The sequence below is a fragment of the Gossypium hirsutum genome, chromosome A06 (genome assembly GCF_007990345.1).
Source record: "Gossypium hirsutum isolate 1008001.06 chromosome A06, Gossypium_hirsutum_v2.1, whole genome shotgun sequence".
NCBI classification, from domain to species: Eukaryota; Viridiplantae; Streptophyta; class Magnoliopsida; order Malvales; family Malvaceae; genus Gossypium; species Gossypium hirsutum.
The window spans coordinates 124623867-124649505 of NC_053429.1; the positions used below are offsets into that span (position 1 = coordinate 124623867).

Consider the following 25639-nt stretch of genomic DNA (forward strand, 5'->3'; position numbering starts at 1 on the left):
TTTTATGTTGATTAGAAAATTTTTTACGATAACATTTTATTTTACATAAAATATACATCGAAAAATATTGAAAATATTTTCCACGAGCCTAAACTGCAAAGTGAAAAGAATTTCTTTTTAAAATTATTGTTGAAAGATGAACTTCCTTTTGGTCTAATTTTATTTTTTAATTTAATAAAATTTAATTATTTAATAATAATTAAATAAAAAATAAAATAGGATGAACATTCTTTGACAAGTCTTGATCATATCAATGTTGGGCTTTCAATAATTCTTCCTTAGGATTTACTATTATTATACTTACACATGGCACATTTCTTACTATTTTTTATCTCATAGGATAATGCCACGTCATCATCCCTCCCAATATAGGGGGAGAGTTAGGTGTTGGTTCCTTCTCCATTTCTGTTTTTAGAATGGATTAGGGTTTTTGATCATTGATTGATTTGTACAAGCATTTGTCTTTTTTAGCTTTAGATTGAGACAAAGAATCAAAGATGTTGTGCTTCTTATTGTTCTTGTTCTTGCCTGAATCCATTGCTGTAAAAGCAGAAACAGTGTTCAGGCAAAGCAATATAGAGAAAGAAGAACCAATTTGGAAACTTCCTTGAGGTAAACGATTCTCTCTCTCCCCTGAAAGCCAATTTGGTAACATACTTTAAATTGGCTCTCAAATTTGTAATAGCTTGATGTTTTTGTGTTCAAATTAGTGTTATTGTACCCATAAAAAAGGACAAACAAAAATGTTCCTTTGATTTTGATATTCATACTTTGCTTATTTGATTAGGTTCCTTAATCCTCATTGCTTTACCGTGCACCGATTTACCTTTCGCCATAATGTCATTTGTGTTGGTTAAATTTATTACATTGTTATTGTGTTAATGTAAGATGTAAGATTCCCTGTTTTAGTTCCTGGAATTGGTATATTAGCTTAGATTTAGTACATTGTTACTGTACATTGTTACTGTGTTAACCTATTGAGTTTTTAATATGAGCTTAATTTCATAGAGTATTTGAGTAGGAATCTTGAAACTTGGTCCAAACATGGGGTTTAACTTAGTTGTTTATTGTGAGTAGTGAAATTTAGTGGACCAAAAAGGTAAATAACCCAAGTCCTTCAAATTTGAGGTTTAACTTAGTTGATCCTTGTGAGTAGGAATTTTGAAACTTAATGGACCAAAAAAGTAAATAAAACTTGGGTTTAACTCGGTTGATTCTTATGAGTAGGAATGTTGAAATTTAGTGGACCAAAAAAGTAAATAAAACGAGTTTTTAAACTTGGAGTTTAATTTAATAGGTTCTTGTGAATAAGAATGTTGAAATTTAGTGAACCAAAAAAAAATAAAACTTGAGTTTAACTCGGTTGATTCTTGTGAGTAGGAATGTTGAAATTTAGTGGACCAGAAAAGTAAATAAAACAAATTTTTAAACTTGGAGTTTAATAGGTTCTTGTGAGTAAGAATGTTGAAATTTAGTGAACCAAAAAATAAATAAAACAAATTTTTAAATTTGGGATTTAACTTAATTGATTCTGGTTGTTACTTTTAAAATATGATATAAAATCGAAATTCTAGCATATGCTATTATTAGAAGTATTTACACATACACATGTATGTAGTGGTGAATACCTTGTTTGGTAGGGCAACAAATTTGTGTCAAAGTTGTGCTTAGACTTCCTTCATTTGGTTTATTAATATGATTATTTGAACACACTCGTATTTCAATTTACGTTAATGCCTTATTTGGGAAGGCAACAATGTATTGTAGCAATTATGTCTAGGTTTAGTCCATTTGATTTATTAATATGATCATTTGAACACACTAGTATTTCAATTTATAATAATGCCTTATTTGAGAGGGCAACAAAGTATTGTGGCAATTGTGTCTAGGCTTAGCCCATTTAGTTTATTAATATGATTATTTGAACACCCTTGTATTTCAATTTATGCTAATTCCTTTGGGAGGGGAACAAAGTACTCATGGTAGTTGTGTCTAGGTTTAGCCCATTTAGTTTATTATTATGATCATTTGAACATGTTCGTATTTTAATTTACGTTAAATTAAATAACACGTATATTGAATAAATTCCTAAAAATTATCGGTTATGGATTAAGAAAAGTTTAGATACGAAACGTATTTCTCAAATAATTAAGATTAAATCGATCGGAAAATTAAGAATAGACTAAAAAAGTCAAAGGGTTTTAAAAAAATTTGAAAGTGGACGAAGTGGTACAATTTTTTTTTTTTTTTTTTTTGCATTTTCCATATCACTTGTTCACAAATAAGACAAGTAGTTGTTACTAACACCAGAGAATCCCATTGAAATAAATGCACTTTATGGTTATATTTAATAATAAAAAAGGTATTTACTTTTATAGTTAACCATGTAATTTGACTTAATTATAATTAATGGCCAAAAAGGAAGAAATGGTTAAGAATACTTTAACTGTGCTATTAATATAGGCTATGTTTTTATTCTAATATGGCAATATGCTGACCTATTATTATGACCTTTTAAACATTTTGACCAATTCTCTCTTTGTCTCATTAATGACGAAGAATACATTTTTTGTTAAGGGAAACTCAGCAACTTGGTAAAAATCCATATGGTGTTTGCTTTATTTTGATACTTTCTATTATACTGCAAGTTGTATTCACCTTTTGTTCCTCCCCTTAATTTTATCCTTTACATTATTTTTCTCTTTTTTTTCTAATCCCATTTTTGGTGCTTCCTTTAATGTGGGTGGGGGGAGATTTTTTTCTATTTATTTCCATATTTGAAGGGTCTTGGCCAGATATTTCTCTTTTTGTGGAAGGACCTAATACTGTTGACTTTTCGAAATTCTTATTTCTTCAATTATTATATAGATTGATAGTGAGGCTTTTAGCGTATACAAATAGAATAAGATTTTTATTACATTTCTATTTAATTTAATGATTAATTTTACTAATTTGTATAAGCTTATCTCTAATGGTACATATATATCTGTTCCCTAATCACTCACACAAGGATTAGTCTAATCAGTAAAGAAACTGATATGTTACTCAAATTCAAGCAGATAAGGGTGTATTTAAAATTTTTAAAATTTTTTTTATATATTTGGAAAGTAGCAAAATTTATTAAACACTAATAAAAATATAATATTTTAAAAAATCAGAACAACATAAAATTTCCTTCTTAGTCAAAATTTAATCTTTTAGGGAAGTGCTCGAAGAGTGAATCATGAATGCACCTAAGATTTATATAATTTTTATATATGTCAACTCATGATTTTAATATGAAATTTACAACTTTAATTGTGTAGGGGATAGATAATTTTCCTTATTTTTCTCCTATGTCTCTTTTTAATACAAAAATCGAATTTTTTTCATGTTACCAAACAAGTCCCAACATTATGCTTAAAATTTCAGTTACACCCCAATTTTGATTCTATATAAACATATTTGTGCTTACCAGAGTCATTCTGAAGACGACAAAAAGATTTCAGGGGTACACACTAGATGTCAAAACCAGTTTGCAACATATGTTTCAACTACGTCTGTGGCTGTTTTTCTTTTCATCTTTGTGCCATCTTTGCACATGCTTCTACTTTGTCAACACTTCTTGCTGTCTTTTTTATCATTTAAACGGAAAAACTTGTCTTTGTTCTTCTGCCATTCTTATGTTCTTTGGCTTTCCTTAAAACCCCTTTAATTGTCTCATCATCTCTCTCAACACCATGCCATCAGTTTTTTTTCCCTTCAATTTTTCTCTGTAATTTCAAAGTTTTGTAGATGTTGGTTTTCTCTTTGGTCTGGTTCTGAATTTTGTAGATGGAGCATTTGAAATGTTGAATGTTCTTAGGTTGTTTTAGAGAAAGCTGATCTTTTTTTGTTTCAGAATGGAATATTTTCAAGAGTGTGTGTCACCTTCTTCCTCTTTGTCTTTGTCTTCTACTTCATCTTCTTCCCCTCTCCCGCACCCTTCATCACCTTCATCTTCTTTATCCTTCTCTTCTTCTTCTTTCTCTTCATCTAATCCCCATCCATTGTCAATTGATACTGAATTATGGCTGTTGTCTGAGCAAAGAACCCAGGAGATACTTTGTATCATTCAACCTTCTTTGGTTTCTGAACAAAATCGACAAAATATTATTGCTTACTTTCAGAGGCTAATCAAAGGTTACTATGGAATTGAGGTAAACTTAATTTTCCTTCATATTTTTAGCCGTGGTTGTGTAAAATGGTCTCATTTCTGTGTGTTGGTGCTCCTTGTATAACTGGACAAATTCTAGAAATTGTTGGTTCTTGCTTTGTCAAATGCCTTTTTAGGAGAGATGACTTTTATGTGAACGTTACACCTAGGGAAGTTCAATTCTCAAAGTTTTCCACATTGAAGCATAATAAACTAGCCTCTGAAATCGGTGCCTTCATAAAAGATTGCTCTGTCAAATGCCCTTTTAGGAACATCTTTTGGTTTCAATGCGTAATGTTTCTCTTCAAGCATAATAAATTGTATGTGCTTGATAGATATGTGTTGTACCCATTTTAATGTTTAGCAGGAATAGAGATACCAATGGCTGTGAAATCATGTTATGAGTAAATTTTGCTGGGTTCTTTCATGCAGTGAGCACTGAGCATGTATATACTCTGCTTGTGAGCATGGATATCAAAGTAATTTACTTGATACTTTAAAAGGCAGAGAGTATCTGACAAATATTTCTTGTCTCATACAGTTGTAGCCTGAAAGCAACCAAAAGTGAAACCCAAAATCACAGGGATCTTTTAGAAGCATAATAAACCAAGACTTATTTTGTTCAGTCTTTTGGATAAGATTTCACTAGCTTAATGCTACTTAGTGTGTATGTTTTATGGTCTGCCATCTTTTGGTAAGAGAAAGGCAGCTTGCATAGCTTTGGATTCAGGTGCTGGGATCCAATCGTTGTTCTGCCTTGAGGGATTTGATACTGAACCATCTTCTAAGAACTCTTGTATATACACAGGCATCAATGTTTTAAAAAATTGTAGTGTCGTCTCAAGATTGTTTTTTGGTTGGACATAGTCATATAGCTATTTGTTTCTTTAACTTTTAACACAATTCGGCATCAGTTCTGGAACCTAATAGGCAGTCCTTTTAGTATCATTTGCGAAGCACATTTGGATTAAAGGCATACACATATGTGCAAGCTTTTTATCAGCCCTGATAAATGTATAAGTTGCTCCAAAGGCACCATAACCTTGTATGGCTTGAGGTGTAAATAGAAAAGTGCAATTCTAAGTGAAGAAAGGTGCATATTCCTATAAAATTCTAATAAAGACGTGGCAAAAGTTAAAGGAAATGCATAACCACTATAACTTATGGGTGTTAAAGCAGTTGACTCCCACCACTTGGCCGAGCTCAAGTGGTATTGATAAGATTCAAGGTATGAGCCATAGTAACTTCTATAGGCTCAAAAGAAAATAATCATTGGAGTGGTCAAGGTCAGTTCATTTCAGTAATTATATACCTTTACATTTTTCATTCCATTGCAGTTCTTTTACCGTCCCACACACTTTTCAGGTGTTCCCATTTGGCTCAGTTCCGTTGAAAACCTTCCTTCCTGATGGAGATATTGATTTGACTGCTCTTAGTCATCAAAATATGGAGGAAAATTTGGCAAGATATATCTGCGGTATCTTACAACATAACCAGCAGAACTCTGAGGTTCTAGTACAGGATGTTCAATATATTCGTGCACAGGTATAACTCTTTCTGATTGATTTTATTCTTTTTTTTTTTTGTGATACCTTGTAATTCAATTAAAGATATAGTTAACTTCCACTTTGTTACTTTGCATCTTTCTTGAATTTGGCACTTATCATTTTTCTTTGCTGTCCCATGGCTGTTTAGTTGCCGCCAAGTTTGAAAGATGCCCGGAGGTATGAGAAATTTAAGAATGAGATATGTAGGATTGCTCGTCATAGGTTAGCAAGTTAACGTAAGAGATGATCCCATGCCTTGGATCTAAAACTTGTGTAGTATATTCCATTTATGAGCTTGATATCGTTTCATGTGTATGAACTAGATAATAGCAGCTGTCATCAAGTACATCTAAAGGATTGTGTTTTTCATCTGATTTGTTTGTTTCCTTAACTTCACTTTTATTGGACATAGCATCGAAACTGCATCCCAATGCTAATCGATTAAGGTAGCACCCTTTATAACTTTCTGTCACATGTAAAAATTTAAAAGACGTTCCTGAAATGTAGATAACGGAAATTAGGGTAGCAAAGGACTAGGTGCTTAACTGATATTGAATAAAACCACCTAAGTCATATGCTGTTTGACACTTGGCACCAACTTCTATTTGTGCTATTATGCTGCTAGTAAATTTTCAGCTGCATCTTTGTCGTTGTTCCCGTGCAGTTAAATGGTATTTATTGCATATTAGTATTTGTACGTAAGCAGCAAATATGGCTTAAAATCATCTTGAGCTCATTTCGGTTATTTTGGAATTTGATTTCAGGTTAAAATAGTGAAATGCACTGTGAATGACATACCGGTGGACATCTCTTTCAATCAAACGGCTGGTCTATCTGCACTTTGCTTTCTGGAGAAGGTATCATCTAATCCTATCCGACATTGATATGTTTAGAATCCGTTTCCATTCCAAACATTGTGGATGTGGTAATCATAATTCATATAATTCACATGATGCAAAAGATGATTCAAAAGTATAATTCTAAATGGTACATTGTTTCATTTTCTGGCATTAAATTCTAAGTAGTTTGATGATCTTCGTTTGGTATGTGGCGTTTTATCCTTTTTGTTTTCCATATCACTACTAGCCGACAGAAGTGAATTTTAGCTTTTCCTCTTTTTTTCCCCCTTATATTTCATTCATTTCTAAATCCTTTAAGATTTTACCAGATTTAAGAGAAATTAATGTTTCTTTAACAATTATATTTGTTTGTTTGTTTTCATTTAATAGAAGTTAATGCTTTGGATTTAGTCTAAAATCTCCCATTTCACCTTTTCGCACACTGTTGCTTAAATTTACTGCTGCAGCCTTGAGGAATCCCCAATCCCATCTCCATCACTTTCCATGCATTATTTCCTATAGCAATATCAAGGGTGGCAAGTTTAATTGACACATGACTTCTTTTGAACTGTTTGTTTTTCAGGTTGACCAGCTAATTGGAAAAGATCATCTTTTCAAACGCAGTATTATTTTGATCAAGGCCTGGTGCTATTATGAGAGCCGGATCCTTGGTGCACACCATGGCTTGATTTCTACTTATGCATTAGAAACAATGATTTTATATATCATTAATGTCTTTCATTCATCCTTATTTGGTCCACTAGCGGTAAGTTATTCCCGATTAGCATTTTCCCTTATTGTCTGCAAAAATTTGGACAATGAGATCTTTCTATAATTTGTTTACAGGTCCTTTATAAGTTTTTGGACTACTATAGCACATTTGATTGGGCAAATTACTGCATTAGCTTAAGTGGTCCGGTTTTGGTATCTTCCCTTCCAGCAGTTGTGGGTAAGTAGTGCATTATTCTTGGTTCATATAAATCTAATTTGTTCACTTATCATTTCTGTAATCTTTGCAGCTGAGAGTCCGGAAAATGATGGAGATGAACTTTTGCTTAGTAGGGACTTTTTGAATCATTGCAGAGTAGCATATTCCGGTTCAATGCAACCACTTGAGATTGCGCCCAACGTTTTTCCCGTCAAGTATTTGAACATCATTGATCCTTTGAAAGAAAGCAACAACCTAGGCCGAAGCGTAAGCAAAGGTATTTCCAAAAAGTGAACAGGGTTTTGATAGTTCTGAATTTTTACCAAAATCATTAAGCATTTGTGTTTTTCCCTTTCAGGTAATTTCCATCGAATTAGATGTGCCCTTTCCTTTGGGGCCCAAAGGCTCAGCGAAATCCTGATGTTACCGGGTGAAAACATGGGTATGGCACTTGAAAAGTTCTTTGTTAATACTTTGGATAGGAACGGGAGAGGACAGAGGCCCGATGTACAAATTCCTGTGCATGCCTTTGGTACTGGAAAATCCGAAGTTTGTGATCTTAGTGGAGACTATAACGGTTACTATAACGGACTACTATATAGCCAATGGTATCATAACTATGCATTGAACCTTCCTTACCATCCAACCGCTTTATCATCGTCATCATCTTCTCAGACACATAGATACAGTGCGTGGGATGCCTTACGGCGGCTTGTTAGGTGCAAACGCAACAGTTATTACCGTAAGGGCACGAATGTATTTATCCCAAGACCACCATACTCTCATCCTAGTGCTCTTCAGTTACCAGCTGCTACATATGGTGCGACAAAGTCGAGAGGAACGGGCACTTTTTTCCCCGACATGGTATGTTGTTTTCAAATGAGAGATCTACTTGTTTGCTAATTGATGACCTGAACTGAAAAATTAAGATGGTTGAATATTTTTTGCAGAACCATCCGTCTTATAGAAAGATGCAAGCAAGCATAAGTACTAGAAATTACGTGTCTTCTAATCCCGGTCTGGTGTTAAACCCTCCGAAAGAAACTGATCCCATTGGAGACAACGGTGGAAATGGTGACAGTCATGATCTTGACCTTTCGACCGAACAATTCCCTCATCTTCCAACCACCGAAAGGACCATGATAACCCATCAATCTATTCTACCTGCACCAAAGAATCCACAGGCTGAGAATCCCTCCCAGTTCTTACCGGTTCTCCAATTTGGTAACATTTATGAGTCTTCATCCCCAATGGACACATATTCACCTCTATGCGTGCCTTCAATTGAAAAGCATAAGGACTTAAGCGAGTTTGACAGGTAAAGCATCATAGAAAACTCGAGCCATTCATCGATTTTCATTTTTCCCCTTTGTTAACTGGTAACCCCGTAGTGCAGGACTATCACAGAACCTTTCCAACTGAGAGATAACAATGACTTCCCTCCTTTAGTATCAATGTGAACCGAGTTTTCAGAGAGATTGCAACTGCAAGTTGATTGAACGAACAATTGACGTTCTGAGCTTAACATGTTCTCATGAGATTTTCGCCGCTGCTGGTAGTACCATAGGTTGTAGACACAGTTTTGTAAGTTAGAGGGACATAACCAAAGATGGACTTTGTTTTATCGTTTAAAAAGTCTTTTAGGGTGATTCTAATCAAACAGTTATAAATCCTTCTTATATTTCAATTGCGATATAAATTTAAAGTTTGATTAGCAATTTTGATGGGTGCATGATACTGTGTATGAAGATGAGTTGTGGGTAATGTGGACATGAATATACATGATGAGTTCCCCATGCATATGCAGCGATGATTACATGCATCTTTGGTTATGTGTTTTCATGCTTAAGTGAATTCTCCCACCCCATGTATGTCATCCATTTTAAACTTTTTATTCGGATCATAATTTAAAATTTTGATTTGATTAACCTGAATTTAGACATGATTCAATCCAATTTTGGTATAAAAAATCAACCATCTAAACTCGTTTAACTTGAAATCATAATAATCTATATTTTGAAATAATCTAAATTTAGAACAACTTGAAATGATTTTACCAAATAATACAAAATGACGAATGGCTAACTATGATGATAAAATTTACAATGAACTCAAAAGAGTCTATTATTCGAGTTTAAAATAATTTAAAATGATTTGAAAACTGTAAAAGCTGATAGGATCCAAGTACACACCATTAAGGAAATAAATAGCTTGGAATTGTCAATTGTTTGGTCTATTACATTAACAAACAACCCGAACAAAATAATATTCAGTATTCAACAATCAACCAGTAAAATTAATTAAATGTTGATATGTTATTTAAGTGTCAATCTACAAGTATCTTTTATAAAATTAATGAGCGTTAAATTTCCATCCATGTTGGGGTTATTTAGCAAAAAAATAAAAATTCAAATATTAAAAGAGATGGAAAATTAAATAGAGAATTAAAATGATTTTTTTTTATAAAATTGAAAGGCAAAATAATCATTATGTCAATCTTTTATTTTACATTTTCCTTTTCAAAACTAATATTTTATCTCGAATAAAGTTTACGATATTGAATCCAATTTTCATGTAAAATTACTTTGATTTCAAGTAGGGTTAAAAACTAGTTAAAAAATAGAACAAAACTAGTTCTTTTTAGTAGTACGAATAGTTGCTTTCTACGATATTTAAAGTTTTTGAGGCTGGATAAATTATGTGTGGCTCCTTTCCAATTCTTTGTCTAATGACAGTTCTCACACTGAAATTACTTGCGTCACACATAATTTCGAATAGAAAGTCTTAATTTGATGGTTAAACTATGGGAGCAAAAATTAATTTTTTGCTTCAAAGTACCGAATGCGCCCTTATATGCCTAATCAAACTCAAATGCCTTGCCAAGAAGCGACAAATTGATTGTGAAATCTTGGAGAAGTCTTTGATAAAACATCTATAAAAACCCACATTGCCAACGAAAGAACAAATTCCTCATAATCGTGGGGTATGATAGTGAATTAATAACTAAAATATATTCTTAAAAAAATTATTAAATACAAAATTAAAATTCTGCCACATATCATATTTATTTATTTAAAAAAATTTCAAATATAATTTAAAACACATGGCAAAATTTCAACCTCGCTTGTAGAGTTAAAAAATTTCACTTTCGATCTACCAAATAATTATCCGCTTTAGTGTATATATATTAAAATAATTTAAAAGGAAAAATGATAATTTTAAAGATGAGCAAAAGTGGTAAAAGTACCACAGAGGCTCTTATACTAGGAGTCTGATTATATTTTGCCGACTCTACTAAAAAAATGGACAAATTAATCTTTATATGTTAGATGAAAGAGAGAATCAATCATTCTATTAAAATTTTTATTTATTTCTACTATTAAAAATTGATCTTTTTGCATCAGCATGAGCTACACGTGGCACGTCAAATATAGCTGTTTGATTATTCTGTTAGCCATATTAGTTTTAAACAATAAAATTGGACAAAATTTTTAACAGAAAAAATTAATTTGCTCTTTGATCTAATATATATAAACTAATTTACTCATTTTTAAAGTAAAAAGGACAAAACGTAACCTGACTTCAACTACAAGAATTTTCATGGTACTTTTACCAGCAAAATATTTAAGAATAATGAATCCTCAAAACTTAAATACACCAAGTGTATAATAATGAGGAGAAGGAGAAGAAGGAGAAGGAGAAGTAGAAGAAGCAATCTAAAGGAGTGACTGGTGAGTAATGATATAATCAAATTAATCCAAACTCGAGTGGTAGGAAATTTGACTTTGACATTTGAAATCGACTCACCGAATTTGTTATAATTCCCTATATAATCCGAGAGTCTTCCAACGCCTAGTTTCTCTTACCTGCATAATATGAACAGTAAATCAAACAGCCAAGATTTTGTGATTAAAAAGAATGATATTACAAATCAAATAATATATATTGTTAGCAACTACAACTTTGTGAGAAAAGATTCGATGTTATTTTAATGTGAAACCAGTCACCATAAGAGAAAAAGAATAAAAAAAAATATACAAAACTTTATATATATTTTTTCCTTTTTCATCATTTATGTTGTTTAATATGGCTTGTGATTTTATTGCATCCCAGATGAAGATGTTCGGTTTATCCTCTGTGCACCCAATTTGGGCGCAGCAGCTTTAGTTCCTCTCCCTCTTCCGGCCGATAACGGCTTCGCCTTCGTCGTAGGAGGGGGAGCTGCAATGGCTGCCCAAGGATCATCATCCTCAACTGCTCCACTTGTTTTAACTTTCAATGATTTTGAAGCAATTTTCGGAGTCGGAACTGCTATCGAACCCCACAAGTCATCATCTTCGTCTTTCGTCGCCACCGCCTTCACTGTACTTTTCGATCTCAAACTTGTAGCTGCTAATTCAAAAAAAAAAAAAAAAGAAGATTCAAACCACATACATACATATATATCAATCGAACCACATATTTCTACACTAATATACATGAGAAATGATGATCAAAGAAAATCCTTCAAGCATTCATGGTTCAGGTAAACTACACCCAATATCACTAAACTATTTGTAAGTTCACATTTTGGTCACTCAACTTCAAAAAGTTACAAAATGACTATTGAACTATTTGAAAGTTTTTATTTAAGTCACTAAACTATTCGAAAATTTAAGTCATTGAGTTAAGTTTCTTTTTCTACAAAATCCGGCTAGTGAGCTCTAAGCAACGATTCGATGATCGGTATGGTTGATCAGTGCCTATCAACAAGTAGAAGAACATATTTTAGATTCAAATTGATCTGACAATCAGTGTTGGAGTTCAAAGAAGACAATTATTTAATTTTTGGTTCGTAGATTTGTGACGTACAAAACTGTTTCATGAAACAATACTAAACTATAGAATAGAAGGGAAAAGTGCAGGCGGTGCGAACGGAAAAAGCCATACAGTAACGATTTCAACAGTCCAATGACTTAGATGAAAATTTTTGTATGTTTCAATGACAATTTTGTAACTTTTTGAAGCTGAGTGACCAAAAAGTAAACATATTAATAGTTTAGTGACATTGGTGTAATTTATCCTTACATCCTTACGGTTATTTACACACTACTTGGACTAAATTTAAAATATTTATTATGAAATTCTCCAAGCATAAGATATTTGTATTCATTTCTTGTATTTTTCCAGCCCTGGACCAAAAGCATTAAAACTAGAAACTTAACTCCTAAATTCCATAATTGAATGAACAATATTTACCTTGAGGTTTAGGTTGTGACACAGGACGTTTCTGAGCTGCCTGAATGTTTGCAAGGGCTGAAGATGGTTTTGGCTCTTCGAGGGGTTTGATATCATCCCATCCGTCTTTGTCACTATATTGTTCTTCATGAACGCCATTCTCGATTTCACCCCACCCATCAGTTAAAGTAGGGGATGGAGGTGCGGGAGCATCGGCAAAGTCCGAACTGGAACTTACACGGACTGCTGCCATACTTGGAGTTTCTATTAGTCCTAAGATTGTCAATGAAATGGGTTTTATCGAAAAAACAACGCATATAATCAAGCAAAAGTAAAGACCAAAAGTAAATACCTGAGCTGGCTGCAGTAGTGGTAGTCACAGGTCGGACAGAATTGGAAGCGGCAATTGGAGCTTGGTCCAAAGGTTTACCTTTAAGAGTCAAGGAGCTCATGGCCCATCTGCAAAGTCATAATCTTAGTCATCAACAACAAACCTACACCCTTGGTAAAAAGAACAAACGTAACCCAACTACAAGATTTTTAAGACCTGCCCTTATAAATGATTTAATTAACAAAGCTAGCTGACAATGCACCATATTCCAATGAAACAAATTGGAATCTAAAAATTTTTCATAGCGACTTTCCAGGCTCCTCTTGTGGTAGATTGCAATCAATACGACCCCCCTACGGTAAACATTGTCAACTTACTCCAATAAACCAGCATTTCCCGGCATTGATGAGAGCCCTAAACTTCCAGCGTGAGCAGTATCTCCAGCATTACTCTATAAAGAATCACAGAGAAAAAGCATCACTATAAAATAAAATAACATAACAAAGACAATAGACCATAGAAAGAATAATATAAGGATGAGAAATAGACCATAGAAGCACTAGGATATATTTTAAATAAAAAATAAGTATGCGTAACTAACTACTATATGTTGCCTACATGCTTGAAGCACGTCAAATTTGATGTTACCATCCAAACATAGCCATATACTGGTTGCCAGCAAATGGCTTAAACATGAAGACCATAGAATTAAAATTTAATAATTCAAGGATGTAAGCAGCCAAATCAATTAATTGCAGCATCATAGCATGAAGCTTTTGCCAGGTTCAAATCATTGTTTAGTATTAAAAATCTATAAACCAAGAGCTGCAAACTGTTTCATTGAGGATGTAAAATTCAAGTTGATTTCATTAGAATCAGCAATAAAAAGAAGCATAAGGTAAAGATAAATGCATGATATAAGAGTATCATTTAATTTTGTCCTTGATGGCACAGCGTAGTAGTCAGGTCACGTTTGCCTATATTTAAAGGAAAAGAAGTGGGAGAGGAAAAAGCATCTAAAAGCTCACCTTCTCATTAGATTGCTTCAGTATCTGCATAAATTGATCAACTGCTTGAAATACCTTTGACCTTACATCACTATTTAAAATACAAGAGAGCACACTTTTCATGCACACTGATGAATAAAAAGGCAGAAATAAATAAACTGATCAACAATAACATAACCTGTCAGGATCAATGGTAAGTACAACAATATTTGGAAGAATCCGAGTTGCAATCTCAGTTGTATCATAATAAGAACTGGTGGCACATAGAGCCATAACTCCTGCCATAATGTAGTTTCATATTAGTTTGATGCCACCTAGAAAACCAAGAACATAATTGCTTTGAAAATCAAAGGAACCATTTCCAAAACCAAGAATACCAGACATTAGCAATACACATGTATACCTGCTCCTCGGGCAGGAGAGAAGGTATCACGCAATGCACGGACTGTGAATGCATTAATCAAAACTCTCTTCCGTGTCTGCAATTTTAGGGCAAAGGAAGACACTTTTCAACAAGAGGTAGTTAACTAAATTTTAAAAGGAAACAGACAAAGTGGAAGAGAAAGAAAGGATCATGCTACCAAATAGTAATATCTCAAATGTAAATGTAAGATAATGAAAACACATGAGGATTGCCCTAGAACCTACTAACCCCGTCATTTAGATAGCTTGCAATGTTTCCCAGTAATATGGTGGTATTTGTTCTAATTGCAGGCTCTTCATCAACCTGCACAAAATTGCCATGATGTACAGAACATAATGAAGCAAATGATTTTGTTATGGGAACAATGCTCAAAAACTTAAATGAAAACTTTATGTTAATCACACCTGTAACTTCGAAAGATACTTCAATAGGGAGCCTGACAAATTACGTTGTGAAAGCTGCAATGAGAAGAAAAAGCAACCCTTAGAAAAGGTTGAAATCAGAAATCTACAGTAAAAATAGAAAATTTTCACAAAGCTTCAATATTATGGAGAATGAAACAAGATTGAAAGATGGAAAGAATATGGAAACATATGGGAATTAAAATCACAAGTTTGTGCAGAACTCAGCCTAGAGTTTCTTTAGGTTTTTTTTGACATAATTTGTTCCGGAGATACTTTCAACATGAATAAAACCATCGGACTTTGCACACAATAAGTCCTTCAACACATTGTCATCCTCCTTTGTTGACATTCAAAAAATAGGTAAAACCAGTGGCATATAACAGGGAATTTACTTTTCAATTTTTCTATTCTTGTGTTGACAGTTGACACTATTGTGAAGGTCCTAATTTTAGTAGTGATTAGTTGGAAATGCGTTCCCAAACCACTCTATGGAGCACAATGAGTTATGGAAAGCAATTTCCAAATTGTTTCCAGCCATCTTTTGATTAACTATAAAGTCAAGCTGTGAAAAGTTTATGAACCCTAAACATTTCCTCGTATACTAAGACTTTGGCTTGGACGCATGGAAAGAAAATCAGGAAGATAAAAAATTAAAAGATTAGAAATATAGAAATATTGAAAATATATATTTCTTTTTATTAGTGTGCTTGGTAGTAAAGATGGAAAAAAGAAAACAAAAAGTAACTTTCTTTAAATACATTGCTTGGTAGAGTAGGCAAATGGGAGGAAACAAAATGCAAAATTTTAAAAATACATAATCCTATGAAAATGCACACAACATCAAGAAAGTCATTTTCTTTCCATTTTCACTCTTCTCTTTCCATCCTTCCACTTTGCCATTGAACCAAGCATACCCTAAATGAATAGCATTGCGAGCTTGTAAAGAGCAAAAGAGTAACTTAAATATGTCAACATCAAGAAAGTCAACCAACAGAATTGCACCAATGGCTGGCAATGAGAAAGAATCTCTTCAAAGTGATATAACTCTAGAAAGAATTCACTACCTTCAAGGCTTAGGCTGAACAGTCAAACTTGACAAAAACAAATGACAGAAGTATAAATATCTATTGTAACATTTTGCACCAAGGTACCTCCTTCCATTAGAACAATCACAATTTTCTTCATTGCTAAAAAAGATTTGTGCCACCCTATGTTAGCCCACTCCTGGGTTCAAGGGTTGAAGCTGGTGTTTGCCCAAGATGACTATATTCGTTTCTTTGTAAGCTCTTCATTATAATTAGAGGATTATATCCACAAACATGTGCCTACTTTTACTTGTCAAATACATGACTGACAGAGGCACATTAGGAAAATAATAGGATCAAGTAACACAGCTGCTGCCAACAATAAAATTAATGTACCTTAGGAGCCATTATAAGCATGGACTTAAGAGTTAATTCCCGGAGAATTGATGATGTGTCCACAAATCCGGTAGCAACATGGGGGTAAACCTAGTTATAAAAATTGAAATGAACAGTCAAAGTTTATTCTAATATCAGGAGTTCCGAGTTAAGCAACAAGAATCTGCCTAAATGAGGGAGAAACATGAAAATTACTTTGCCATTATTTGCTTACTTGCTCATCAACAGCTTGAGCTGATAAAGATTCTCCATATTGATCAATATGCTGTAGGAGAGCAACTCGAATGGCTCGGTCATTAGAAGCAAAAAGTTTTATAATTGTAGGCAGTACCTGGAACGAGAAGCCTAATCCAGTCAGCCAAGGTTACATGATTAAACACACACTGGACTTCTATAAGCATAAAGTAAACAGCAATGAACAGGAGTTTGACCTTCAGGGTATATTCTTCAGCTGAAAGCCAAGAACCAATCTTCAACAGTGCAGTCAAAGCAGGGGCAGTAGCCGAACCATATTCAAGGGCAGAGGTTAATAAAGGAAATAACTGCAGAGAAAATTATGAAATCATAAATTGTCATGAAATTGTGGATGATTTTCTATATCTTAAAAAAAAAAAAAAAGAAGTTATAGAAGATTGGTCTTAATTGACTTATCACACTTGACTTTCAAAATAAATACCTTCTTCAACACAATTTGGCGAGGAAGCTGCTCTGTTAAATTAGGAAGCTTGCGAAAGAAAGTATCCTTCTCAACACTATCTTTCAAACTGAGAATTTCCATGAAATGTATTGTGTCCACCAACTTATTTTGGAAATATTCTGGAGGAAAAAAGCATTATAGAATGTGGCATTGCCACAAAGCGAAAACAAGACAGAAGAAAGAACTTTAGAAACAAATACTGGTGGTGTGAAAATATACAGAAAAGATTATATTCTCACATGCATAGAAAAAAGTATAAGATGACATAAAGCAGGAGAAATGAAAAGAAGTGCCTCATGAAACAGATAGCTCCATGTGGAACCTTCTGAATAAAAAAAAAACTATCAAATAATGAGGAACTGCAAGATCCCTGTTTCTAAGCAGAAAGCATCCAACATTACTTTCAAGTGAACCACATGCCTTCATTACCACAAGTCATACTCAAATCCTTCCATTTGCATCACCTTATTTTGGCTGACTTCTCACAACTCAAATTCTGATCTTCATTTGTCTTATTTCTTGGGGTAGATGGATCACTTTAGAACATTTATTTTATCTACTTAATCAACGGGTTGTTTCTCTTTTATCTTCCAATGCATCCCACAAACTCAAAGTAGTAATAACCAAAAATAAAAGGCTAAAAGTGAATAGAAACTTTCAAGTGTCTTTCAAAAAGTAGAATCAAATGTCAACTAAAAAGTACCAAAACCTAGATATAACAAAATGAAGATAACATATCCATTAAAATGGTTTAGATTAACTTAGCAAGGATAATAAATGAACCACCCACTGACCCAAAAAACTGCATTACAACCAAGAAATAACACATTTACTATGTTGCAAGAAGAAGGAGCAGTCTATGACACTCCAAAGAGGTCAATAGTTAGGTGTAGTCAGTCAAAGAATTAAAGACTAAATCTCATGCTTATAAAGCAAACTGCTTTATTAGACTTCTGAGACTGTTGCCAAAACTATAATAGACTCAAAAAAGGGGGCACTCAGCCACTCACCACTGTTCTCTATAAGTTTTGATGCATTCAACCTGCGTGAAGGTGTGGAGCTCAAGAGCCGCTGATAATCTGGAAGCAGAGACTGTGAGAAAAGAAAGTAGTCAGATAAATATGAGAAGAAACTTGCAAAGGATCAACGCCACCCTACATACACCATGAGTACTCAGGAACACAAACACTAATATTAGACATTAATTTGAAGTATGTTGCAGGCATCTGGGTTCAAATGGTTTATTACATGCAATATAATAACAAGAGCTACAAACCTTTGGTATAGAAGCAGTGTTTCGCAGCTCCTCAGTTTTTCCCAACTTCATGCCAGAGAAAATCTCATAAATAAGACATCCTATCAAATTATAAAAATGTTCAGATTGTATAGAGAATTGCATTGTAAAAGAAACAAAGAAATCAGCAAAATAACTGAAATTGAACCAAATCATGGATTTCTTTCCATCGGTCACTTTAGACAAGCATATATGAATATACTTTTTTGAATGTCATTGTAATGCACAGTGTATCAATAAGACAGTTGAAATTTTTTTTTTGAAATTTGAAAAGAGAATGTAAAGCTACGCATTCTCGGTCAACACAGGCATCTAAGAGACAAGAATAATAACCAGTATCAACTCGAACAAAAGTCAAAAGATACCCATGCCAAGAAGTATCCTCCTCTTGAAATGAAACATTACAAGGAAAGTACACCCAAGAGATCAATGTGGCAAGAAATATGATCAAAGAATTAGCACAAATTAAGTGATCACCCATTGACCCACCCTCATGTAATTCATTACACCAACATATCAAAAGAAACAATAAAAACTTACCCAAACCCCAAGAATCAATAGCCCATGGTGGAGATTTTCTGATTGCAACCCAGTTAGACTTCGCCAGCTCCACTGACTTGTATTGTGATCCAACAAGCCATTCATACGGCTGATTAAAACAAACAAAGAATCAATTACCTATGCACAGGCAGTTTTGACAAAAAAGAATGAAAAAGTTTCTGATAAATATGCACATAACATAATTTTGTACAATAATAGAATGAAACATTTCAATCGTGAAAACTTTAAGCTGAGAAAAGAAATAGAGAACCTGCAATTATTCTGAACTTAATACATGAATATACTGCCAATGCCAAAATCTAATGACTAATAAAACTAAATAGGAAGGACTATGTTTATGAGTTACATCTCTAATGATCTATTCAAAAAAAACTTGGCTATTTTTTAAAAAGATATTTAGAATTCAAGAGTTATGTTTATACGTTGCATCTCTAATGATCTATTAGAAAAAAACTTGGCTATTGTATAAAAAGATATTTAGAATTCCGTAAATGAAAACCTACATGAATTTTAAGATTGCAACAATATATGTCATATTGAGATTCAAAAATAACTTAAACACTTTGCTGACATCCAAACACAAGCATTACCAGCATTGGTCCTGTAGCAGTTCCACTAGTCCCATCATACTCAGATAAAACATCAAATGCATGTAGCTTCCAGTCCAAGGTCTGCGTTACAACAACACTTTCCAGACAAACATTGCCGTGAACCTGTACCATCCAAAGCTAGTCAAAAGAGTGATCTTGAAAGAGATAAGGGGGGATTAAAAATCCAGACTTATCAGCAGCTTCTACAAAAACACTCTAGATCAATGTCCTACACAGCAACAAAAAAACACACTCAAAACCGAGTGCAAGCACATTGAATAACAAATAAGATTCAAACTCTGCAATCATAGAGGACTAAAGAGAAAAGCTGGCACATTCTTCTCATGCAAACTGGGTGGCATAGTTTCTGTAAATGCATTATATTTCAAAATGATTCCAGTCAACACCTTACTATCGGTGTATGCATGATTGTACTACATTTAGAGTGAAAAGAAAATCCAAAGAAAAATAAAATTAGAAAATAATAGTAATAGGAACAACTTGTCTATCTTTAAATGATGATTGGTTTGATAAATATGATGGGAACAAAAAGCGCAAGCACTCAGTATGACTCTTTTATGCTAAATCCACTGAACCATATTCAGTCTATTTTAAATGTAGTAATGCAAGAAAAAAAATCCTTCGCTTACCTCGGAAATTATGTGTCTATTTGTATAAATGCATGGGTGACAGAATTCATGAATGGCTTATGCAAAGTGTCAATCTCTTAACATATGTTAATGCAACACTGACATTTTTCCAGCAATCACGTCAGATAGATGCTAAATCTAGAGTCGCAAATTTGTCACACAGATTATTATTAAGATAGCTAAGCATTTTTCAACTTTCAACAACTAAAGATCTAAACTTGCAGCCCTAGTTTGAAATACTTACAAGTTTGCAGTCATTATTTAAAAAGCTCACAGCTTTAGCTATTTGGTGCAGACCCCAGGCGTAATACTCATCTCTACCAACAAAGAAATCACACCCCAAAATTATTAAGGTTTTAAACAACATACAGTGTTTTCAATCTCCCATGTATGATTGCATAAAAAAGAAAAGGAACTTTTCAAATATGGCATAGGTGAATTCCAATGTCAGAAACTAAAACATGTTATGCATTCTCGGAATCAACAAAAAAAGAAGAGCAAAGACGAGCACGGAATTTAGCAAAGTGGATATACCTTTGTGTACCTTCTAAACTTAGTTCCTTGATCTTCTCATATAATGGCATAGCAGGCTCTGTGACAATATAGATGGTAACTTTTGTACCGGAACCATCAACAGTTTCAACCTCAGTACTATAAAGAAATGACAAGATATTCGGATGCCTCACCTGTAGAAGGATCGAAAATACCATCTCAATGATCAGAATCCAGCAACTATTCTAACACAAGTGAGACTAAACTTTTGGCTGTTGTTTTTACTACCCGCTTTACGCTTCTAAAAAGCAAAAGAGAAAGCCAAAAAGGGCGTGCTTTATATTGAAAGCAAATATAAATTTAGAAGAAATAACACCTTAAAATCTAATCTAGCTCGATCACTAAAATGCACTCTAATATAAAAAAAACATAGTGATACTAAAAAGAAATAATGGATTATCATCGCAAATGCCATAAACAAGGAGAAAGCAATTCAATTGGGAAAAGAATAGTTACAGTTCGAAGACGCTTGACACCATTCCGACCAGCAGCTAAACGGCCGTCCTGCGGATTACTACCGGAAAGAGAAAATATAGACACAGGAGATCCATCATCCTGGAAGAAAAACGTATTAAAAATAAGTGATTCAAGTACAAGATCCAATGTGATTATGAGTTAGGTAATGTGATTAAAGATTGAATTTGATTCGATGGTTAACAGTAAATGGAGAATTCAGAAAAAAGAATACCTTGGAAGTGCCGCGAAAGTGAGACCAAGAGGACCAAGCGGAAGGGTAAGGATCCCCTATATTGTAAGGTAGATCCTTCTGGCCTCCCCCTGATCCGCCCACCACTCCTTTCAAGAAATTGAACATCTTTTTCTCTTCGATTCTTCTGAATCAGAGATGATGATGATGATGATCATGCATTGGTCCGTTAAGGAAGAAATGGAGAAAGGAGTGTGCCAGTTTGTTTAAATTTCATTGGAAGGGTAATTTTGACAATTTAAATTTATTAATATCAATTTTAAATTATAATAATAATGCCCAACAATTTTTGATCCGATACAGGTACATTTAGATGTACCACCAAAAGTGAACATACGAGGAGAATGTGGTGAGTATGAGAAAGTCTAATTCACACTATTGCGTGGAGACTCGAAGGTGATAAGTGGGTAAAGATGTTAAGGGTGCAAAAGTGAATACTCGTGATGAAACTTATTTTGTCCCTTCTAAATGATAGTATAGAGTTATTGCATTTAAAGTGAGATTTAGAAGCTTAAGAGTCACGTTCTCAATAGAAGAATAGTTACCTTGAAGAATGAGTGACTTGTTCACAAAAGTGGGTAAGCAAGCCCGTTTTGGAGGGAACAAATAGTTTATTTGCAAATATAAGCAACCAAGATTTTTCGAGGAGAACAAGAGGTAAGGTGGAAGTAGGCCTCCCAAAACATTGATAACTTGGTGACCTTCCAAACGATAGAGAGCAAAAGAGTCATTCACGGGTGTCTTTCTGGTCATTCATCATGTTACCAAGTGCCCATAGGAGGAAGAGGTATGAAATATGCATTGCCGACGAAGACTTGAATGAATGGTCTTGACAAAGAAATCTAGGCGTGTTGGAATGGTCCTTGAGTAAACCAATATAGTGATGGCAATATCCAAATCACTCGATAAATTCTAAATCAATTTGTTTTAGATGGAGCAAATTGATTTTGAAAAGTGATGCAAGGTAGGGTGGATTTTCTTTTAGATAATGTGTATAGAATGATTATGGTAATTGTTTGTCTCACTACACTCTACCCTGTCTCATTATATGAAATTATCAATCTTCGTGTGTGTATATATCACTATTAAAATGATAAAAATGTAACGATGTGTTCCAAAAAATACTCATGTTTTAAATTAAAGAAGAATAAGGTGGTGGGGCAGAAATAGATACATTCAACATACATAGAGATGGTTGTGATTTTAATAACATTTAATGAGGGGATAAAAAAGTAATTTCATTTATAACACTTTCACAAAAGCCAAAAGGTACAAATTGTGTTTTAGAATTGGGATAAAATCTAAGTTTAAAATCAAGCTTTGGTTTAAAATACTGCTTATTTACCATTTTTTTTTGTTTTTTAATCATGGTTTGAGTTGAAAAATATTTTCCAACCTCAACAATAAAAAATACCGGTATATATTATTTTGATAAAAAAACCAAATAATCATATATTATATATACATGCAAATATATGTCAATTAGATCCATATAAATATATTTATATGTAAATATAAATTTTAAAATTATTAATCAGGTTCAATAATTTAATTCAATAGCTTTTAATTTTAAATATAATTATAGAAAAATTAATGTGTTTAAGATAAAAAAATTAAAAATTAATTTAAAATATTAAAATTTTGTACCGACTGGTACGGATTGGTACAAACCAATTCTAATCGAAACAAGTCGAAACACATTGAAATAGTTAAAATACACCAAATTTTGACCGGAACAAAACAAAAATTATTTGATGCTAATTTAAAATCGAAACGGTACATACCAATTAATACGACCACTATGTTACCAACTTCCATGGATACAAGAGTAGAGACAGAAGATTTTGGATCCAAATAGATAATTTGATTCACAAATTACATAAGTGCATGCACTTAGGGACTGCCTCATAGCTATAGAGACATTGTAATTGGGTGGCTTGATGGTGTAGTGATGTTCTTGGAGGAAGTGCATGTCCTTAGAACACAGTTTTCCCACCTACATTTTTTCATGTAATTCTAGTGGAGAATAGGATAGCTTTTGAATTTTTTTCTGTATTCTATTATATATATTTTAGATTTTTTTAATAATTATTTATAATTTTTTTAATTTTTTTTACATTTTTTCACTTATTTAAAATGAATTTGGGCAATTGGTTACGGTCCATTTTATATAAATAAAAAAATATTTGCATGCTACGTCAACATGCTGTCACGATCAAATCAGTCAACTGACAGTTTCCACTAGTAAAAGGGGTCAATTAATTTTTTTACATCACTAAAGGTTTAATTGGATGTGTTTTTTTTCATAATGACTAAATTGATTTTTTAATTTTAGTATTCTCTTGACCCTTTAGCATAAATTATATAATATATATAACATAATATAATCTATTATAAACATAGAAAGTGGATCGGGTCAACCAGCTCTAACATTGAATGTTTAAGGTCAAGCTTAATTCATTTTTTAAACAAGTCTAATGTTTTTCTTTGTCCAAAGTTATTTTTCGAACCTAATATCTTTATCCATATCTTTCTAAATTTTGAATCAACCTTTAAATTTAATCTAATTGCCCGACTCATGAATAAGTTTAATACAAATACTTCAAAATTTATAATAATAAAACATTCTAAAAAACTCTAAAGTGCCCTTGCCCCTATTTAAAGCTTTTACTGTTGAAATTTAGGCGTAAAAATTCCGCATGCCATCCCACAAGTAAATTTTCCCAAAATGTCGTTTTTTTAATAAAAAATTATTGGATTAGTCTATATTTTTTAAAATTTATGGGATTAGATCGAAATAACGAAAACGCTAACGAATTTGTAAAAAAATACTTCTAGCTAGAAGTATTTTTTTATCAATATACTGAAAACACTTTCAAATGAAAACGTTTTCATTATTTCGATCTAATTTTATAATTTTTCAAAAAAAAAACTTAATCCAATAATAGAAATTCAACCCATCCTATTATATTGTAATTGAAATCCACGTCTGATATATGCAAATTTACTTTTGTTTTGATGATGGAAACTAGTTTTGTCCTTTTTATTGCAGCAAAAAATGTCTGTGCTCTATCCTTTTCCATTTATTGTCTGACCCACATGTCTAATTCTCAGCTTTTATTTGTTCACTTAATTTGCAAAGAAATCCCCCAAAAAATTCAATTCCCCCATTGAAAGTTTGAAAACTCATATTTTTCAGGGACCCCATGCTGTTGATATAACATGCAAACAAAAAAAAAGAGAACCTTGCCTTTTTTTCATTAGGGTTGTAATCGAGCCAAAATATCTAGCTTGTTCAAAATTTGTTGATTGAAACTTAACTCGAGTTTAAATGGATATTATTAGGGATGAAATTAGGACAAGTACTCAGTTCAAAAATGAGTTTTTTTTTATCCAAATACGGTCTAATTTTAAAAAATAAAATAAAATAAATCTGGACTTAACCTGGTTTGTTTATATTTGATTTTTAAAAAAAAAAATTTTTTAAATATAATATACTAAATGCACTAAAAAAAGACTAAAATAAAAGCTTTCTAAACACATTAAAAAATATTTATATTAAAAAACACTACCATAAATATAATAAATATTTTATTGTATTAAATATAAATTTTAAAATTTTATATCTTGAGTTGGGTTATTTACTTGGGTAAGTTTTTTTAGGTCTTAAGCAATGAGTTTAATTGTTATTGAATTAGTTATTTAATATAAATATAAATATATAATCAATATAACATTATTTTATAACATAATATTCAAGCTGGGCTGGGCCAAGGCAAAAAAAATTACCCAAGCCCATTGTTGGGCTTTATGTTTTATCCAAACCCTCTCATTTTTCGAGTGAGCCTTTAAGCTGAGCAGGTGACCCAACCTATGAGCAGGTTTAGGTAGGAATAGACCTGTTCATGGGCTGGGTTACCGTCCAAGTCTGAAGGCCAGCCCAAAATTTAAGAGGATTTGGAAAAAATATTAGACCTGGAAAATGGGCTTAGGCAAAAAATATTAGGCTCGTTTAAAATATGGGTTGAGCTTAAGTTTGAACATTCAAGGTCCAAGCCAGCCCGACCTAACCCGCTTTTAAGTTTGTAATTTATAACACATAAAAATTAAATTTATAGTAATATATAATACTATAGTGTAAACATTAAAAAAGGTTAAGATAACTAAATATAAAATTTTAACAAATAAAAAAATTTATAAAATCCTTCAATATTAAACTAAAAACAATATAAATATATATTTTTAAAAATAATTTGGGCAAGCTTAAAATGGACTTGGATTAGCTATTTACAAACAC

General features: G+C 32.8%; 2 protein-coding genes across 12 annotated transcripts; one reads left to right on the forward strand and one right to left on the reverse strand.

Moving 5' to 3' along the window:
• Positions 1 to 243: 243 nt before the first annotated feature.
• On the forward strand, positions 244 to 9206 carry LOC107937698 (uncharacterized). 4 transcript variants are annotated; one of them, XM_016870643.2, is made up of 10 exons: positions 244 to 612; positions 3458 to 4178; positions 5540 to 5719; positions 6486 to 6578; positions 7144 to 7326; positions 7407 to 7509; positions 7580 to 7765; positions 7847 to 8352; positions 8439 to 8806; positions 8885 to 9206. In XM_016870643.2, exons 2-10 carry the CDS (start codon positions 3882 to 3884, stop codon positions 8946 to 8948), a joined length of 1980 nt encoding a protein of 659 aa, XP_016726132.1. In that variant the 5' UTR covers positions 244 to 612; positions 3458 to 3881; the 3' UTR covers positions 8949 to 9206. The 4 variants fall into 4 exon arrangements, with proteins under 4 accessions (XP_016726132.1, XP_016726133.1, XP_040972138.1 ...); XM_016870644.2 differs by lacking the exon at positions 244 to 612 and having other exon boundaries at positions 643 to 4178; positions 8880 to 9206; XM_041116204.1 differs by lacking the exon at positions 244 to 612 and having other exon boundaries at positions 646 to 4178.
• A 2165-nt stretch (positions 9207 to 11371) lies between these two features.
• Positions 11372 to 21530, reverse strand: LOC107937699 (N-terminal kinase-like protein). 8 transcript variants are annotated; one of them, XM_016870652.2, is made up of 21 exons: positions 21325 to 21530; positions 21093 to 21191; positions 20619 to 20770; positions 20329 to 20401; positions 19435 to 19557; positions 18824 to 18932; positions 18266 to 18345; positions 18000 to 18081; positions 16969 to 17108; positions 16724 to 16834; positions 16507 to 16623; positions 16293 to 16382; positions 14872 to 14925; positions 14696 to 14770; positions 14447 to 14522; positions 14222 to 14321; positions 14065 to 14134; positions 13414 to 13487; positions 13058 to 13164; positions 12727 to 12948; positions 11372 to 11880 (listed from the first exon to the last, which is right to left on the reverse strand). In XM_016870652.2, the coding sequence occupies exons 1-21, from the start codon at positions 21448 to 21450 to the stop codon at positions 11588 to 11590; spliced, it is 2373 nt and encodes a 790-aa protein (XP_016726141.1). In that variant the 5' UTR covers positions 21451 to 21530; the 3' UTR covers positions 11372 to 11587. The 8 variants fall into 8 exon arrangements, with proteins under 8 accessions (XP_016726141.1, XP_016726140.1, XP_016726138.1 ...); XM_016870651.2 differs by having other exon boundaries at positions 12727 to 12951; XM_016870649.2 differs by having other exon boundaries at positions 12727 to 12969.
• Between the last annotated feature and the right edge of the window lie 4109 nt (positions 21531 to 25639).

Bases quoted from the DNA above. Each gene is read 5' to 3' on its own strand.
- LOC107937698 (XM_016870643.2), top strand. From the start codon at position 3,882: ATGGAATATTTTCAAGAGTGTGTGTCACCTTCTTCCTCTTTGTCTTTG. The intron at 6,579-7,143 runs GTATCATCTAAT...TTTGTTTTTCAG, and splicing joins CACTTTGCTTTCTGGAGAAG to GTTGACCAGCTAATTGGAAA. The intron at 7,766-7,846 runs GTATTTCCAAAA...TTTCCCTTTCAG, and splicing joins AGGCCGAAGCGTAAGCAAAG to GTAATTTCCATCGAATTAGA.
- LOC107937699 (XM_016870647.2), bottom strand. From the start codon at position 21,450: ATGTTCAATTTCTTGAAAGGAGTGGTGGGCGGATCAGGGGGAGGCCAG. The intron at 21,192-21,324 runs GTATTCTTTTTT...TTTTTCTTCCAG, and splicing joins ACTTTCGCGGCACTTCCAAG to GATGATGGATCTCCTGTGTC. The intron at 16,383-16,506 runs GTAAGCAAATAA...TTTTATAACTAG, and splicing joins CTCAAGCTGTTGATGAGCAA to GTTTACCCCCATGTTGCTAC.